At 46.8% G+C, this 19,198-nt stretch overlaps 2 protein-coding genes across 3 annotated transcripts; one reads left to right on the plus strand and one right to left on the minus strand.

Annotated features, from left to right (window-relative positions):
• Positions 1–2,334: 2,334 nt before the first annotated feature.
• Positions 2,335–6,908, plus strand: RPS9 (ribosomal protein S9). Of its 2 annotated transcripts, XR_013832739.1 has the most exons (6): positions 2,335–2,479; positions 3,944–4,063; positions 4,163–4,285; positions 5,509–5,695; positions 5,842–6,036; positions 6,638–6,872. XR_013832739.1 is itself a non-coding variant. In XM_079950982.1 (5 exons), exons 2-5 carry the CDS (start codon positions 3,967–3,969, stop codon positions 6,813–6,815), a joined length of 585 nt encoding a protein of 194 aa, XP_079807108.1. In that variant the 5' UTR covers positions 2,339–2,479; positions 3,944–3,966; the 3' UTR covers positions 6,816–6,908. The 2 variants fall into 2 exon arrangements, 1 of the variants encoding a protein (XP_079807108.1); XM_079950982.1 differs by lacking the exon at positions 5,842–6,036 and having other exon boundaries at positions 2,339–2,479; positions 6,638–6,908.
• Positions 6,909–9,138: 2,230 nt separating this feature from the next.
• LOC307201805 (suppressor of cytokine signaling 3-like) lies at positions 9,139–17,468 on the minus strand. The gene is made up of 2 exons (XM_079951242.1): positions 16,657–17,468; positions 9,139–9,925 (listed from the first exon to the last, which is right to left on the minus strand). Exon 2 carries the CDS (start codon positions 9,872–9,874, stop codon positions 9,260–9,262), a length of 615 nt encoding a protein of 204 aa, XP_079807368.1. The 5' UTR covers positions 9,875–9,925; positions 16,657–17,468; the 3' UTR covers positions 9,139–9,259.
• Between the last annotated feature and the right edge of the window lie 1,730 nt (positions 17,469–19,198).

A 19,198-nucleotide genomic window follows, 5' to 3' on the forward strand; every position in this document is an offset into this window, starting at 1 on the left:
TTCAGCTGGAATACCATCACTTCCACTGGCCTTGTTATTTGCAGTGCTTTCTAAGGCCCATTTGACTTCACTCTCCAGGATGTCTGGCTCAAGGTCAGCAACCACACTACCTGGGGTATATGAGACATCCGTTTCTTTCTGGTATAATTCCTCTGTGTATTCTTGCCACCTCTTCTTGATGTCTTCTGCTTCTGTTAGGTCCTTTCCACTTTTGTCCTTTATTATGGAAATCTTTGTACGAAATGTTCCTTTCATATCTCCAATTTTCTTGAACAGATCTCTGGTTCTTCCCATTCTATTGCTTTCCTCTATTTCTTTGCATTGCTTGTTTAAGAAGGTCTTCTTGTCTCTCCTTGCTATTCTTTGGAAATCTGCATTCAATTTCCTGTATGTTTCACGATCTCCCTTGCATTTTGCTTGCCTTCTCTCCCCCGCTATTTGTAAGGCCTCATTGGACAGCCACTTTGCTTTCTTGCATTTCCTTTTCATTGGGATGGTTTTCGTTGCTGCCTCCTGTATAATGTTACGAGCCTCCATCCATAGTTCTTCAGGCACTCTGTCCACCAAATCTAAATCCTTAAACCTGTTCCTCACTTCCACTGTGTATTCATAAGGGATTTGACTTAGATTGTATCTTACCGGCCCAGTGGTTTTTCCTACTTTCTTCAGTTTAAGCTTGAATTTTGCTATAAGAAGCTGATGATCTGAGCCACAGTCAGCTCCAGGTCTTGTTTTTGCTGACTGTATAGAGCTTCTCCATCTTTGGCTGCAGAGAATATAATCAATCTGATTTCGATGCTGCCCATCTGGTGATGTCCATGTGTAGAGTCGTCTCTTGTGTTGTTGGGAAAGCGTGTTTGTGATGACCAGCTTGTTCTCTTGACAGAACTCTATTAGCCTTTGCCCTGCTTCGTTTTGATCTCCAAGGCCAAACTTGCCAGTTGTTCCTTTTATCTCTTGACTCCCTACTTTAGCATTCCAATCCCCTATAATGAGAAGAACATCCTTCTTTGGTGTCACTTCTATAAGGTGTTGTAAGTCTTCATAGAATTGGTCAATTTCAGTTTCTTCAGCACCAGTAGTTGGTGCATAAACTTGGATTACTGTGATGTTAAAAGGTCTGCCTTGGATTCGTATTGAGATCATTCTATCATTTTTGAGATTGCATCCCAGTACAGCTTTTGCCACTCTTTTGTTGACTATGAGGGCCACTCCATTTCTTTTACGGGTTTCTTGCCCACAGTAGTAGATATGATGGTCATCCGAACTGAATTCACCCATTCCCGTCCATTTTAGTTCACTGATGCCCAGGATGTCAATATTTATTCTTGCCATCTCATTTTTGACCACCTCCAACTTACCCAGGTTCATGGTTCTTACATTCCAGGTTCCTATGCAATATTTTTCTTTACAGCATTGGACTTTCCTTTCGCTTCCAGGATGCGTAATGTCTGAGTATGTAGGTAAGTAATCTATGTATTGTATGTATAATATACCGTAGTTTAAGTTTATGTAAACTGATGTATAATAATTGTTTTTTCTATAAAAAAAGAAATGTCTGAAGCTGCCTGAGCTCCCAACACTTTCTCTGCCCATGTCCCCCCGCCCCGCCCCTTATTATTTACTAAATCAATTAGCCACTTTTTGCTGCACACACGCTCCTTGCCATCACCCAATAGCCAGAGCGCCTGTGACTAAAGCACCATCTTTCCCCCTCTGCCTCTCATAAGGTACTTAATGGCCATAGTTGCTGTATACTCGGGTACTACTGGGTGAGAGCATGGAGACAGAAAATACTAAGAGCTGACACGCATCCTATACTACACACGCACACAACCAGAAAAAGCCGTCACTGGCCACGCGTTTCTTTTGATAGAAACAGAGTAGAACGCCAGGTCTAAAGACCGGAAGTGAGAAACAGCGGCGAAGGCATGTTCGACTCTACTTTTTTTGTGTATCTCTATAAAGAAAAGGGAGCGGAAACGCATTGTGGGTTCTTTGGCATCTCTATGGTTCAGGGCACGGCGGGGGGGGGAGGCGTTAAAAGGAACCGTTGAGACAGTCGGTTTCAGAAAGCAGCCTGTTTATTCGCTTCAGCCAGCTTCAAACCGCAGGCAGGGATGGCGCGGACAACGAGGGAGAAACTCCCCGGCCCCAATGAATAGCTCTGTTAGGGCTCCAACCCCCACAAAGCAATGGCGGCTCCACTCGGCACACAGACGCGGCCGACTCCAGGACCGTTAATGCAACGTACTACCCTCCCCTCGACCACTCTACGTCTTCTTCTCTATCATCCTTGGAGCAAGCGCTAATTGGTTACCGCGCCGCGAAGCAGCCCTCCGCCAATAGGTTAGGCAGGAAAGACGTCGCCTTGCTATTGGCTAGCGGAGACGGTAGGCGGAGCACCGCACGACATATATAAGCAACCTTCGTAGGCCGCTCCCTTCCTTTTAGTAGTGGCCGTCAAGCGCGTCGGAAGGTAAGCGGAGGTTTTGTTTCACGGCGACCCGAGGCGCGGTGTCGGGGAATAAGAAGCGCCCCGGTGGCCGAGAAGGACGTTTTAAGTGACTCCAAATAAATTGTTCTCGGCAACCAGCTGCTAGAAGTGCCAAAAATCAGGGAGTTGGAGCCTTGATTCGCGCGGCCCCCGCCTCACTCGCTCAATGCGCATGTGCGGGTTATAGAACTAGGGCAGCCCCGCGTGCGCAGATCACACGTGTCGCGTGGTTGCTTCCGCGGTGCTGCTCGGCCTACTCAGGGGATTCGTGGATGGTGGGGATTAAACACGCTACCTCGAACCTCCGGTCTCACGTGATTTGAATTATTTTTAAAAGGGGAATTAGCCTTCCCTGTCTTGTGAATTTTACAAGTGTCACGTTGGCCAGAAAGATTCCTACTAGATGATCCTCTTGGTCCCTTCCAACTCTGCAATTCTATGACTTGGTGTCACCCCACGTGTTGCTGAAAAAATAGCAGCTATTTCTAGGTGCTCCCTTTTTTCTATAATTTTGGTGGAATCGTTTTCAAAACTTTGGTCAGTGTGAGTTGATTCAGTGTTAAATGTTTCCTTCCCAGAGGCTGGGTGGGTGAATGCTGCTTATGCAAAATCATCCTTGACATGAGTAGGGAATGTGCCTTTCTTTGAGATTATTTTGCTGATGGTCCATAACATCTTTGAGCATTTCACAAATTCTCATACCTCCCTGCTCAGTTGGGAGCGTTTGGGCTTAACCATTGTTATATGGAATCACACTCTTTTTTCCTGCTCAAATTATATCCATATTAAAATATTGACCATATTAAAATACTGAAGTAGCAGTAAATTGTGCCACATATATTACAGGTCTTGCTTAGCTTAGTTTGTGGAGGACAGGACTTTAAAAGGGGCCAAAGGGCATTGCTGGTTTATTGTAAAAAGTGTACTTTAGTTGCTTGCTGTAATTCAGTATCTGCACTGAAATTTAGTGCAATGTTTAATGCTGACTGGCTGCAAGTAGCTGCTTTCTTTTGGATATAGCAAGTGGTCCAAAGTGGCATATTGCTTCAACAAACTATTCTCCCCTTTCAAATGGGTAAACTTCCATGATTTATATCACCTTAAGGGCTTCAACACAAATTTACAAAGAACAATTGTGACCCTCTGGTGTCCAGTAGTGTCAGTTAAGGGTCAGTCTAGATTCCAAAAAACAAAACTTGTATTGAATTTACCCTGAACTCAGTTTGGGTGGTGTGGTTCATTGGGTAGTATTGACCTTACAAGTAGAAAAGGCTTGCATTAGACTTGAAATTCCTGGATGAATGTTTGGATGAATGTATAAATGAAATGAGAGACTGTAATAATAAATTATACAGAGAAGTAGCTGTGGAATATATCAAAACTTCATTTGCTTCACTTGTTTCATCTGCCTGCCACTTCTATAGATCTCAACTTTTTTCTCCACAGGACTGGACTCCCTTTAGGCCAACATGCCAGTTGCCAGGAGCTGGGTATGTCGGAAGACATATGTCACCCCAAGGCGGCCCTTTGAGAAGTCCCGGCTTGACCAGGAACTGAAGCTGATTGGTTAGTTTATCCTGGATGAAAAAAAGAGTTGTTCAAACAAACAGTTACGCTCCAAAGGCAGGTGCATGTTACATTTGAACTTTTATATCCCCCTCCTAGGTGAATATGGGCTGCGTAACAAGCGTGAAGTGTGGCGGGTGAAGTTCACCTTGGCCAAGATCCGCAAAGCTGCCCGAGAGCTGCTCACCCTGGATGAGAAGGATCAGAGGCGTCTCTTTGAGGGTATGTTAGGGCTGGACATGTCAGTCTTCGGCATATTTAATGGTTCCTTTGCTGTTGCGGATCCCTTTAACAGTTGCCAGCAGATTAAGGGATCTGGGATGTGAGTTCACTTCCTTTATGAATCCTACCAGTTTCTTGGATCTGGTCCTATTAAATTTAAAACCAGAGATTATCAACTTACTGTTATGGACAGTTGTAATGTTTACATCTTTCCATAATGGTTAGTTGATGGTATCTGGTTTTAGATTTCAATGTGTTATATATAGATATTATTGTAAATACTACTTTATGATACAGGTCTCTCTCTCTCTCTCTGTGTGTGTGTGTGTGTGTTTAATGCCTTTCAGATGTGCTTATTTCTTGTGTTAGATTTAAGTGAATAGACCATATCTATTGGATTAATATCAGTTACCTATGTTGAATTGTTCTTTTTTCCCTGCTGTAATTATATTTATATATTGTCTTGAGAATCTTTTAAATCGGTCCCATATTTCAGATCAGAGGCTAAGGCTGAGAGTGACTCTCTTCTCAAAGACTGCCCACCATTTGTGGCTGAGTTGGGATTTAAACTGTGGTTTCAAGGTCAATGTAATATACTATAGTGCTGCTTAGTAGTATGTAACTAAACGTGTCAACCTGTGTTAGAAACTGAGATATGAAAGCTAGGAGCTAAATGGCACCTTAAACCTAGGTTATGGGTGCTGCAACAGTTTCTAGGTTCACTTTTTCATAACAAGAATACAAAGCTGAAAATGAATGAACTGCAGGTAAAATCTTAAATTCAGTTTTCACATGGTCTGGTCCTTATCTGAAGACTGCAAAAAACAAATCCATACTTCCCCTGCCCACCCCTATAATCTTATGAGGGTCCCTTCTCCAGTCTTCAGAATGGCTGAAAGTGGGGAGGCAGAAAAGGGTCCTCCTTTACAGTATAAATTTTAATATGAAATCTTAGGCGCAGTACTGCACCCAGAGCTCAGAAACTGCTCACACTAATGAAATTCCCTGTCGCAAAATGCACCTAGAACAAAGGGAGTTTCAAATGCTGGCGTCAACTTGGTGCCATTTCTTCCTCTTCTCTCCCCCACCCGTCATTAGCATTTCATAGAGAATGCTTTTTACATGGCCACATAAGACGAACCAAAATACATGAATCCTGTGCCCACTTCTCTAGTTGTGTGTTGGCCTCTTCAGCTTGTTTACATGTCCATATCTTTCCCTAGGTAATGCCCTGCTGCGCCGTCTGGTCAGAATTGGGGTGCTGGATGAGGGCAAGATGAAGCTGGATTACATCCTGGGTCTGAAAATTGAGGATTTTCTGGAGAGGCGTCTCCAAACCCAGGTTTTCAAGCTGGGCTTGGCCAAGTCCATCCACCATGCCCGGGTGCTCATCCGTCAAAGACACATCCGGTAGGTTGCCTTGGAGTATGTTTAGAAATGGCATTTCACTTAAGCAGAATGAAGCCAGAAGCGATGACTGAGTTGCTGTGGGCTGTAAAGACAGGGTCTACCTCTGAAGTAATGCATCTGATGTCTCTTATGTGTGGCCTGTGCAGGGAGATGTGTGGACATGTCCCAGCCGTGTGTCTTTTTACCCCACCAATCCCTCCCCTGGACTGGAACCCTGGATAACCTTAAAGCCCTGCAGTCTGCCTAATGAGGCTGTATGCCAAAAGCACCAACAATTTCGGCAAGGTTCACTGCGGCTCAGCCGTACACCTTGCGAAGGTCTTGGCGTATGGGCAGTAGAGGTAACAACTAGCAACTCTGCTCCTTCTTGGCACAAAGTGTTAATGTTATCCCTCGTTAGCAAATTGTCTGCTGTTACACCCAGTTTTCAGGATAACCAGGCATTCATCTTGCCATTGTATACTGAGGGCAACAGCAGTAAATGTCAAACTTGAGTCAGTTTCTCCCAAGCATTTCTTGTTGTTGGTTGGTTCTGAACCTTTGTTCTGTGACCAGTTTGCGAGTAAGAAGTTGTGAGGGCATAGTTGCATTGAGTTGTATTGTTCAACACTTACTAATGTGTAAGAAAAGCCTATTGAATGATGGGACTTAGTTCCGAGTATCATGTTTATGAATTCATTGCAGTGTTAATTAAGGAAGGGGCTGAGGTTAACCCTGGCTTTGATAATAGGAGCAGGATGTTAATGTCCATGTTCCCAAATGCTGAGCTTTTAAATTTTAAACTCCCTGAGTGCTGGAATTGGGGGGTGATCACTTGATTCCTCACTTGGCTCTCTTCCGTCAATCACTTTAGCTCTCTAGTTCTGTGAAAAACTGTTCTTAAGAAGAATGCTGCCGGGTTTAGCTGGAACGTCTGTAACTGCTTCCTTTCTCCCTCTTCAGTGTAAGGAAGCAAGTAGTGAACATCCCTTCCTTCATCGTCCGCCTGGACTCCCAAAAGCATATTGACTTCTCCCTCCGCTCACCATATGGTGGTGGCCGCCCAGGTCGCGTCAAGAGGAAGAATGCCAAGAAGGGCCAGGGTGGTGCTGGAGGCGGTGATGATGAGGAAGAAGATTAAGCTGTGGGGTGCCCCCCCCTCCGCACATGCCGGTGGGGAATCAAGCCTGCCTTAACTGTAACATTACACAATAAAAAATATTTGTGGATAAAATATTGTAGCCCTTCTAGTGTCGGGGGTGCATCTCGAAAATACCTGATAATACCTGCAACAAGTGATCTTGCATGGGGTGCTCTGTTCGGATGAGAAACTCAGTTGAGGTTGGTTCCTAGCAAACAGGACATCTGCATAGGAAGGAGCAGCAGCCAATTGTTGGTTGGGAATGGGGCTAGTAGTGGAGTGTGGCTGAGGAGGGTACAGTGCATTTGAGGCCAATACTGTACTCTTAACATATACATGCCTCTTTTCCATCTATGAAATGGTTGACTCCATTGCACACAGAAGGGTCCAAAAACAAGGAGCAGTTGTTTTTTGTCTTCCGCCAACCCCCTCCCCCTTGCCTTGGAAAGTCGAAACAAATCTAGAGGAGAGGCCATTCCCAGTGGCCGCCTGGGTCATTCATTCAATGGACCCATAATACTACCCCTTGTTTTTCTGTACACTCAAGGGGGATTATTCCTGGAATTAGCATGCATATATGTATAGCTGAATTGCAACCCTTATCTCCAGTAGATGGAAACGATCGCTGCTGAAAATAGCACAAAGGTGAGCGATGAGTAAAGAAATTGGCAGGAAACAAGTTGGGATCTTTCCCGGAGGCATCTACGGGAACAGATGGCAGGTGGAAAAGTGAGAGATTTGGGGTCCGGGAGCAGAATTGAGCGCTTTGGGTGCCAACTTTGCATGCACCTCCCATGTGTGCTGTGCCTCATTGCTTTTAAAGAGACTTCCAAGCATACAGAAGTTGAAGTTAAATTAGCCTTCCAAGTTTTATCAGAGCAGCTTGAAGCTCTGGGTCACCTCGCCTTGGAGACAAATTGGCAGGGACTCCCAGAGTTTCCAGTAAGAGATCTGGCTTGCCAACAAGAAATGCAGAATCTACAACCCAAGAATAAGATTGAAATCAGACAACCCGTGACTGCAGTTGATTTAAATGGGGGCAGGGTGGCTGGAGTTAACGTTCAGGTAAACTGGAACAGCACAGGATACAAAAGTTAACTTCAATTATTAATTGGTCAGGTGCAGTTTTAAGACAAAGGTAGCTTTGTCTAAAACGATTTTTTTTAAAGCTTTAACACATCTGGAATGGCAGGTTGTTCCTGCTGGTTTGTACAGGGTTTGAGTGCATGGCAAGTGTTGAGCATATATGCTCACTGGTATAGCCTAGTCCCTAGTAATAAACTAGAAGTCACTGCTTTCTTTAAACACTGCTGCAGATCTGTGGCCCCCTCTGCTCTTCCAGGCTCCCCAGTGACATGGCCTTTGCACACACCAGGCTGTTTATGAAAACATACACAAGCTAAAGAGTCGCCAGATGCAGCATCAGATTAGCTGAGCTTGTACTTTCTTTTTGCCTCAAAACGTCTTTCTCTCAACTAGTTTCCTGTGTCAACATTCTTGAGGCCTGTCAAGTTACAGTAATGACCTGCCCTTAGGGCAGTGACTGGAAAGATTTGTGTCACGTGTAGAAAAATGGGATGTGGTGGTGGTCAAACATGAAAAGCGAGTGGGAGAAGGCTCTGGTGCGGAGAGAAGGATCCCTTTGCAACGGAACACCACTCTGATCTGTACAAAGAATGCCTTTTCCTTGGTCATGGAATGCCCACATCTTTCCCCACACACTATGGGAATCAAGGGCTTCTCATTTGTAGCATAGTGCACAATTTCTAGCAAAAAGTTTTAAGAACCTTGGCTTGTGGCACATTAAAACAGGTATGGGGAACTTTTGTCCCTTCAGATGTGGCTGAACTGCAACTCCCATCAGCCGAACAAGCATGAGAAGTGGTCAGGGATGAGGGGGCTTTTAGTTCAACATCTGAAGGAACGGAGGTTGCTCACACCTAGAAGACTGGTTTATTCTGACAAAATTGCTACACTTCTGATTGTTGCTAGATTACTGCATCTACCCCTCATTAACACTGAGCAGTGCATCTCCTAGTGACTTTCTGGTGAAGAAGAGAACTCATCTGTTCTAGGGCAACAGTTACATCTTAGGCCATCAAGATTACAAGTGTGAACCTGCAAGGATGCAACTCCTCCCAAAAGCAGGAGTTCTTTATACCTTTCTCTGGATGTGCTTTTGAGATGGGGGCTTGTGTTACAAGCCCACCCAGGCCCTGGAATAGGCAGCTTTTTTCCTTTTCTCTGCTTCTGGTGATACTTGACATCTTTGAGAGCATCAGAATGAATTTGAAGGCTTTTGATGAATGAAGAGATGGCTGCCCCCAGTATACCAGTTGGTTTATTCCACAAATATAATGATAAACAGGCGCCCCCAGCAATACACTGTGCAGACAGGCCTGCTTATGTACTGTACAAGGAATGTTAGGAAGGAAAAGAGCCTTTCAGGTGCACAGCGAGTTCAAGAGTCCCTGCGGTACTGGCAGCCCCTGCAGCTGAGCCCTGGCATCGCCTCTGCCCCTCATACTGGCACGCACTGCCCGGCGACTCAGCTCTTGCAAGGTGGGCACTTTGCAGCAGAGCGGATGGGCGAGGGCCAAAGGCACTGGGGGCTGCCCCTCCCTCTCCAGGTAGCAAGGCCCCCCTTCTACTGCTCCCAGGCACAGATAGTGCTCTACTAGCCGGACCACACAGTGGAAGGCCGGGGGGTGGCCAGCGCCTGGCAAGGCCTCCAGGTGGAAAGCTGAGCCCTGCTGCTGGATGCGCAGGTTGGTGATGCCCGTGTTGGTGCGGACGCTCAGGGTGAAGAGGTGGTGGTGGTCGGAGGAATCTCGCACGAGGAAGACGCCGGGCGGCTGGGAGGTCAAAAGGCGCTTGGCTTCGGCCCCAGACAGGCTGCCCCAGTAGAAGCCGCTGGCCTCGAGGCGTTCCAGGGCGCTTTCCACCCGCTCAAACTCCCCACAGAAACTCTTGAAGTGGTAGGAGGTTGTGGCCGTGCCCGTCATGGCCGCCGCAGCTGGTGCAGGTGCTGGCGGGCAGCACCAGCACAGGGGGACCATTGCGCCTCCAGTTGGCCGGGAGAGACGCTCAGTCGGTTACCGGAGCAGCATCTGAAAAGGAAGACAGAGACAGTTCATGCAGCAGGAACCTGCAGGCTTTCAAACTCCAGGTGAAAGGTGCAGGTCTCTCCCCTGGACTCACGTCTTCTTTGCTCGAGACAAGGCATAAAAGCAGAACCAAGAAACTTGGGAAATAGTTCTGTTTCAATATGCGCCTAAATGGAGACACGCTAACTAAAAATGCTTCATATTATTCCTGTGCATTTGCTGTGAAAGATCTCAGAGCGGCACGACTGAACAAAGCAGGTTTAGCAAAGTTTGTTTAAAAAGTAGCTTTAGCATTTTATCCAAAGCAGAGCTTTTTTTTTTTGTTTGTTTGAGAGCCACATTCACCCTTGGCCAAAACCTTCCAGGTGTTGTCCATCAGTGGTGGGTGTGGGTGTGACCACCTCACAAACTTGCAGACACACAACTCCATGCAGATCAGCTGAGATGGGAGGTTGTGGCCACCAGATCAATCTGCCAACTGGGCAGGAGGTGGTTTGCCACCTAATCAGGGCGCTGGGTCTCTCTGCTCACTCTAGTGCTGTACCTAATTTTTATTTTTTATTTTTTTGCCACGTCATCCAAATTGGTAAGGCCTTGGGGTGGGGGCAGAAAAAAAACTCTTTGGCTGACCAGATCAAACCAAGGATGTTGTGTTGACATTCCAGTATGCCAAGCTTGTCAGAGCACTTGACTTCACAGCTTTCAACTTCTTGCAGGAAGCCTTAGCTATGTTGTCCAGTGTTTGTTGAGCTATGATTGAGCAAACTCAGCTCTTGTACAAACCTTTGCCACTATGGGAATCATTCATGAAAGTTATACCCAGAAGAACAAAGGCAAATTTGGGTGCCCCGATATCAAAGCAGGGAGGACATATTAGGATCCTGAGTGATATCCAATTAGTCATACAGCGAATACACCCATTAAAATCAATGACTTGTATCCAACTAAGTTCTACTCAGAGGAGATATGATAATCATTTTCAAATATCTAAAGGGCTGTTAACATGGAAGATGGAGCAAACTTGTTTTCTCCTGCTCCAGAGATTAGGAATGGAACCAGTGGATTCAAGTGACAAGAAAGGAGATCCTGACTCTACAGGAGGAACTTTTTAACACCAAGCACTGTTCAACAGTGGAACAGACTCCCTTGTATTGGAAGGTGGCAGACTCTCCTTGGAGGTTTTTAAGTGGAGGCTGGGTGGATGCTTTAGCAGATATTCCTGCATTGCAGAGATGATCTCTGGGGTCCCTTCCAACTGTACAATCCCATCATTCTAAGAAGCAATGATATTTCCCCCACTGTATCATAGTCCAGGGGATTGTATTTCCAAAACAGGCTGCAGGGACGAAGTGTTGAGAAGATGCTCTTGTAGGAATCTCTTATCTGCAGTGTACAGTGGTACTCTCCCTTCCACTGCCTCACCCCTCTCCCACCTTGTTCTGCTGACACATCTCCAAAGCTTTTCCTGTTACTAAACTGGACAGAAGCATAGAAGACTGTTTGATCTCGCAGCAGATCTGGTTGTGTGATTACTTGGAACTAATGGCTGTAGCTCAAACATAGCGGTGGATGAGCTCTGTTGCTCTCCTTGGGTGCCAAGCTGAAGAAGGGGTGTGTGTGTGTGTGTGTGTTGTCCAGCTAAGTTCAGAGTTTGTTGACTGTTCTGTCTACACTGCTGGGGCAAAATCATTGACAGGTAGCTCCGGGATCTTTTCATGAGCATTTCTGGGAACGCCTGGGAGCAACAAGGGCATGTTATACCATCGGGTTTTGCAACCTTGCACAAGGTACATAACTTGGCAACCCTACAAAACCAGCCACAGAGGGGAGTGCTGCAGGCATCCCTCACCCCAGGGTGCTATTTATCCTAGAACCAGGCCTGTTTCAATGCATTCAGACCTGCAAGAGTTGGGTTCAAATCCCGCTACTGACATCACATCTAACACCATACGTTTAAAGTATATTTACAGCCGTTCAACAGGTGGCTTCCCCCAAAGTCCCCAGGATTCTTTGGGGAAAGGCAGGTGCTTTAAATGTGCTAAACATTTAATGATATGGATATGACTGGTCATAAAACAATTTTGTATGAGGCACCTATGGTAGTCAAAACAGCATACTGATCCTTGATGGATGGAAAACACTCCTTCCTTTGGAATGCAACACCCACCAGAGTTTGGGGTGGAGATAGGGAGCCATACAAGGAATCTCACAGAGCTGGCAGTGAAGTCTTGGGGTGGGCTGTAGCGGTTCACCTAGTACCACCTTGAGAGTCTACTACCCAAAATAGCACTTGCGGGGTCTGATAAATATAAGCCTGTTTGCTCCCAAAATGTTTTTGTCTTTTTATAAGTAAACACCTGCTGCAAAGCCTTTGTAACTGATATTTCATTAAAAGGAACCATACCCTGCAACTTCTTACTTCCTGGGAAAGCGGAAGCAAAGACCTTTTTTGGTCACTTTGGAAAGGAATCACTGTTATGTTCATTGCACATTCTCAAGTAATTTGAACTGTCCAGCTGTCTAGGATTTCCCATGGATTTGCAAACTGCACACATTAAGAACCCCAAAGTTGTTGCCCATCTCAGAACAATATATGCTGGTGCCCTCTAGGTGTGAACCTCCTGACAGTCTCCTATAATAAGGACTCAAAGCCTACTCAAGTGTGGCTTAGACCAGGGTTGCCATATTCTTGGTTCCCCTCTGGTAGGCGTCATATACCTCTGCCAGCTGTGTGTGGGGAGAAATTCAACAGGTAATGCTTTTCCTTGAGAGAGCTGTAGCGATAGGGAAACTTCACTCGATGTGTATCTGCTTGTGAGCATAAAAAGCAACAACGAGGTCTGAACCCCCGTTTTAGAGCTAATATCCAGGCTCCGCCTGGTAAAGCCTCCTCAGGGCTGTACCACTGGAAGCTGAAGGCTGTACATTTGACAAGTTTCCCCACACCAAAACATCCCTGCATACAGAAATCAAGAACCATTCCCCCAACATACTAGCTTCCATGGGCAGAGTGCAAGAGAAAACACTCCATCGTTCAATTCCTCCTGCCTCAATACTGAAGTGGTACAGCCCCAAGAACACATCAGGCTGCAGTGACCATTCTGCTGCTGGACACCATCTTGGAAGATCTTATCATCCCACTGTAGCTGCTTCCCAAGACCCTCTGCAAAAGTTAGGGGGAGGAGACTAACTGGGATGGGTGTGGTTAACTTGCTTGGGGGGCGGGGCGGGAGGGAAGCTATGCTATGCCAGTGTTTACAAAGAACCTCTGCCAGAAAAGTGCTTTTGGAAGCCTTCATTCCCACAGCAGAATCGACGTGGCGAATGCTACTCCAGAAAAATTAAACAATATATGGAATTTCTTCTTATTCTTTTTTAAAGGAGGCATCTGTGAATAATACTGAGAGGGAGGGTGGGGATTTATATTACATTAGAGCACAGTTCTGTTGTTCAGATACACGGGCTTGGATGTGGCAGCAGGATTCTAGTACAGTACCCTGTTCCCCAATCTCTCCTGAAAAAAATATGAGTTGAGCGGTGCTTTCTGCACCTATCATTTTTCAGGCAGAAATCACACCCCACCACCACCACCAAAGCACCCTGTACAGGCTGGCAGGGCTGTGATGAGGTTCTGATGCAGAAATAAAACCCCCACACCCACACGCAAACATTGGGAATTTGGTAATTCCCAAACTGTAGAGTTGATACAGGTGGGCCCATGAGATACGGGGGTTCAAACCTTTTTCCAATGCCCCCTAGTGTTTGAAGCCAGGTAATGAATTCAAGGGAAATTGAATGCATGCGTGTGAGAGAGCTCTAGGTTACTGTGTAGGATAATCACCTGGGGAAATAAATTAATTTAAGACTACTTTATCTAGAGTTGATTTGGGCAAAAAGAATTGATTTGGAGAAGGGCCTGTGAGAAATCAATGGGGATAAATGAATCTGAAGAGGAACTGAGTAGAGGCAACCTCTGCTCCAAATTAACTGAAAAATTTATCTGGGATGATTTGAGTGAGAAATCTGTGGGTGGTTTTTTTTGGTTTTTAAGGAGGGAGGGCTGTCAGCTTAGTGGTTGCAGCACCCGCAGAGAGTCTCAGATTCAATCCCTAGAGATGTTCCCATCTCTACATATACATTAGCACATGGAAACGTTATGCTAATGTTTGCCTTTGTGTCCAGGCCTTGAAACGGTTAAGTTACCTATCAATGTCCCTGCCAACTTGGGTGCCACAAGCAAACAGTGGCTGCCATGGGGCAAGTCTTTGTGCCAGAGGTCCAGCGGTCTCCCTCAGCAGCAGGAACAGGGGGTGAAAGGCTTGCCACATTCTGAAGAAAGGGAAGCAAAACACATGACCGCCTAAAGTGGGGCAGGCTGCGAGCCCATTAGTGTCCAGAGTCTAAAATTACCTAAGTGCAACAAACAGTATGAAGAAACTGCAAGCCCTGCCATTAGGAAACTGGGGAAGGGGACACTGGCTCAGTGAGTGAAGCATAAACTTCGGATGCAGGTGGTCCCAGGGTCAACTCCTGGACCCCCACTTAAAAACATCAGGTAGCAGGTGATGGGAAAGTAGGTAGATCTACATCCTGGATGGATCAGAAGCCTGACCAGGCATAGGTCAGCTTCCTATGTTCTTTTTCCCCCTATAAAAAAAGAAAGTACCGTATTTTTCGCTCTATAAGACGCACCAGACCACTAGACGCACCTAGTTTTTGGAGGAGGAAAACAAGAAAGAAAATATTCTGAATCTCAGAAGCCAGAACAGCAAGAGGGATCGCTGTGCAGTGAAAGCAGCAATCCCTCTTGCTGTTCTGGCTTCTGGGATAGCTGCGCAGCCTGCATTCGCTCCATAAGACGCACACACATTTCCCCTTACTTTTTAGGAGGGAAAAAGTGAGTCTTATAGAGCAAAAAATACGGTAAATGATTGACTGTTTTTGTGAGCCTGAAGTACCCATCCACAATAAGGCTGCCTCTCTGTGAGTCACTGCTCTAGCTTTCCAGTCTTTGCTGGAGGAGAGAGATCCTCCTTGGATCAGCTATGCTAGCAGCTTCCAGTCATACAAAAGCTGCTGTCAGATGTCAGATGGGTGTTGCCTGTCATATCTCTGTGTGAGTCGGCGCTCTGGGTTTTCCTTCTGCCTTGGGTGCAGTTGGACAATTCACTCCCAAGGGGGGGGGGAGCTGCAGAATGGTCCCCTGGTGGAGGTTACCTGTTGAATCTCTGCATGGGTTTAAATCAAGTCCTTGATGGTTAACCATAAACAAGAGGCACATATGAGCATTCTTGGCACCGGTGATCTTCTAAGGCAGTTTTACTCCAAGTCCCACACACCTTTTCCTCTATACTTAAGGAAGAGTCTCCTCAACAGTGGCATCGCAATGGCAGAACACCCTGCCAAGCTGGCCACACCTCATTGCATCTCTTTCTCTCTCTCTCTCGTTAGCAAAACTTTTTTGCAATCGCTTTGGACTTGAAGGCTTTAGAAAAGGGGATCACATTTAAAACGGAAGGCTTAAACATGGGCATAAGTTTTCCACTTAAATAGACAGGACTTAAATACCATGCACATCTTGGGTTGGACTGTAGGAACACAGTAAAAAGCCTTAAACACAGTCAGACAATTAGTCCGTCTAGTTCAGTATTAGCACCATTAGCAGTGGTTTTCCAGGGTTTCAGACACGGAACATGCCCAGCCGCACCTGAACCAGGGAACCTTTTGCAACGCAAAGTAGATGCTCTTCCTCTGAGTTGCAGCCTTTACCCCAAAAGGCCCCTCCTTTTCTCGCTGCTCTTAATTACATGTTATTGTCTCCTTCATTTTTCAAGCAGCAACAATGCCTTCAGGATGGTTTACGGAAAGGCAATCAATACCTATTTTGATGATGGCGATAACAAATAACGATGATGTTGATGATACTAGGGATAGAATTCCACAAAATAGCAAAGAAACACTGTTCATCTTTACAAGGGGAATATGTGGAAATAAGCTGGGGCTTCCAAGCAAGGTTTTGCTATGGTTCGAAAACCAGCCCCTAAATAAATTTTCTGTTGGGTTAGCTGAATTTAAAAATCCTGCTGATTTTCCACTTCCTTCCCAATACTCCCAGTTGTGCAATCCCACTAGGTTTTCTTAAGGCGTGTGTGGTGGAAATGGAAAAGTCCTGAATGTAGCAAGTTGGCTGTGCATATTGTTTTGTTTTAATTACAACAGCCACAAAGATAGAACATTAATGTCCTCCAGCTCTCAAAAGCAAAATGTTAAATGTTTTGGAAGTTTGCATTTTCTTTGATTTTTTTTTTTTTTGTCAGATTTCCAATTTGTACAGATTCTAGTCCTTGTTTACCCCCCCCCACCAACCTAAACCACCATGCTGCTTTGCCTATAATCTGGATCCCCCTTATTTCCCTAAATAATTAATAACCGTCATAATAATTAATCCTTTATGACGAGGAAACAAAATTAAACTTGGAGAAAGTTATTTCTCCTAGGCTGACTAGCGCCCGACATGAAAAGCACCACAATACCGCAGGAGCCAAAGTTACCCAGGCACTGACTACTCCTCGCTTCTAGCTCTGGGCGGGCTGGTCCTGTCTTCTCGTCGTCTTCTTCCCCACCTTTGCAATCTCAGCCCTGTCCCCCCACTTCTGACATCAACAATATAAAACAGGGAGTGGGATGGGGGTTCTTAATGCTCTCGCCGTCGTCGTTATTTTAAACTCACTTACCTTTGGCGGCGTGAAAGCAGCGAGGTGCCTGTGTGTGTCTCTCCAAGAGTGGAAGAAAAGAGAGGGAGAGAGGAAACGGGTGGGGTGGGGGGGGGGATCAAAATTTTAAAATGCTCTTCCCTTCGCGGGATCCTCTGCCGAAACCGAGCCCAGTCCGATCGCCTGCCTTTGCCATACTTGCAACGCCGGCGAGGGGGGCGGGTTGTGGTCGGGAGGGGGAAGCGGTGCGCCGAGCAGAGTCTGCAAACGCCCCGCGCGCCTGGGGCGCACCGGATGGGAGGCTTGTTCCCAGGCTGGGCCAATTAATCTCTCTCTCCCCCCCACATTCCCCTCCCCGACACACACACACACCGGATACCTCCCGGATTAGGACTACTCAAGAGGAGTCGAAAGTGGTGGAAGTTGCTCGGGGCGGAGGAGGAGGAGGGGGGAGGAGTGTGTGCGCAGAAAGGCCGACCGATCCGTTTCCTCTCGCCAAGAATCGCCGCGTCTTTCTGGTTTCCTGGAAGTGCGTGTGAATGTGCGCGCGCGTTTCTGAAGCGCTTTTCCCGTTAGCGGAGTAAAGCGGGGCTGGTCGGCGGTGGGAGGAGGAGGAAGAGAGCGAGAGCCGGTGAACTCGCATCTCATGTCAGCGTGTGGCTGCTGCTGGCTGCATCGTGCTGGGAGCTGGAGGGGCGGAGAAGGGCGGGAAAGAGAGCGAGAGCTACAAGAATAATATTTGAGCTGCTCCGGTTCCAAGAGGAGCTTGTATGTTTCACGGGGAAACTGACACGCTGGGGGAAAGCGAGGCTTGGATTCCTGGTGCCTGTGTGTGGCTGGGGTGGAGTGTGGCAAGAGTATTTATTTTTATGAATGGTCAGAACTTTCATTGGCCGCCGGAGGTGGCTGGCAGGCTCCTGATTGGCAGGAAGTGGCTGTGTAAACCCCGCTAGGCTCCCTCCCCCTCCTGCCTTTTTTTTTTTTCCTGGGTGATTCCTGGAAGTGTGGAGGGGACTGTTGGTAAGGAGGAGGGGAAAGCGAGCTGGTCCCCGCCTATCCCTCTGCAGAAGAGGGAAGAGAGGTTGGGTAAGGTGATCCAGGGGCTTGCAGGGAGATCCCGCGGGCCGAAAAGCGAAAAAACAACAGCCACGCGAGACCCGGTTAACCCTCTCGCGGCCGGGCGTCCCAAGAGACGAAGTGGGAAAACCTTCCCCCAAGTGGCCCGTGGCCACCCGCCCGCCGCCTTCACTTTGCGCATGAGGTTGCCCTCTGCACATGGGCAGTTTGCACTGACGCGCGTGCACGGAGCAGGAGTTTTTGTGCGTGCGCACCTATTAGGCGGTGTAGGTAGAGCGTTTTGTGCGCGGAACATGGAGAGGAACATCCATTGAGAGCCGGTGTAGCGCAGCGGCTAAGCGACGGGACCGCGGGCCACCAAGTACCCGGTTCGAATCTCGGCTCTGCCGTGAGCTAACCGCTAGGCGGTCTTACCCAGGCACTGACTTCCACCCGCCCCATTGCTCCCTGTAAAATAGAGGCCGAGGCTGTGAACTCAGAGAGGAGAGATGGTAATAATACTGACTTGGCTAACAGAGTTGTTAAAGGGGTTAGAACTGCTTCGCGCACGGAGAAACGCTCTGAACACTTGGAAGTGCTATAGATAGTATTTTACTGCTGAATATCAGCACTGGTTTTGCTTTCTGAATTCGTAGGCTGGTTGTCTCTTAAGTTTATTGCAATTTTATAGGGATGTTTAATGAAGCATCTCATAAATATAATAAATAATACAAATGTGTTATTGTTATTGCTACTTACTACTACTACTACTACTACTACGGGGAGCTGGTGGTGCTGTGGTCTAAACCACTGAGCCTCTTGGGCTTGCTGATCAGAAGGTCAGCGGTTCGAATCCGCTGGGTGGGGTGAGCTCCTGTTGCTCTGTCCCGGCTCCTGCCAGCCTAGCAGTTTGAAAGCACACCTGTGCAAGTAGATAAATGGGTACTACTGTGTCAGGAAGGTAAACAGCATTTCCATGTGCTCTGGCACTTGTCATGGTGTCCCATTGCACCAGAAGCAGTTTAGTCATGCTGGCCACATGACCCAGAAAGCTGTCTGTGGACAAACGCCGGCTTCCTTGGCCTGAAAGCGAGATGAGCACCACAACCCCATAGTCACCTTTGACTGGACTTAACCGTCCGGGGGTTCTTTACCTTTTACCTTCTACTACTTTTACAGTGGTGTTCTGGGAAGAGCATGGAATGAGGACCTGGGTTCATATTCCTGTTCAGCAGTGAAGCTGGAGATTAACATAAACGGTACTTTACAGTGTGGTGGTCTGGTGTTTCGTTAAGACTGGGGAGTCCAGGGTGCGAATTCAAGCTCGGCTGCAATGATGGCTGGCTAGGTAACATTGGGCCATTTGCCGTTTCTCAGCCCAACCTACCTCACAGGGTTCGTGTGAGGATAAATCTGCTGGCCTTCACTTGCCCCTAAAGCTCCATATACATTACACATACATTATTTGTTATAACCTGCAGGTACAGTTGTACCTTGGTTCTCAAAC

The sequence above is a fragment of the Podarcis cretensis genome (assembly GCF_951804945.1).
Source record: "Podarcis cretensis genome assembly, chromosome: 13".
Classification (NCBI taxonomy): domain Eukaryota; kingdom Metazoa; phylum Chordata; class Lepidosauria; order Squamata; family Lacertidae; genus Podarcis; species Podarcis cretensis.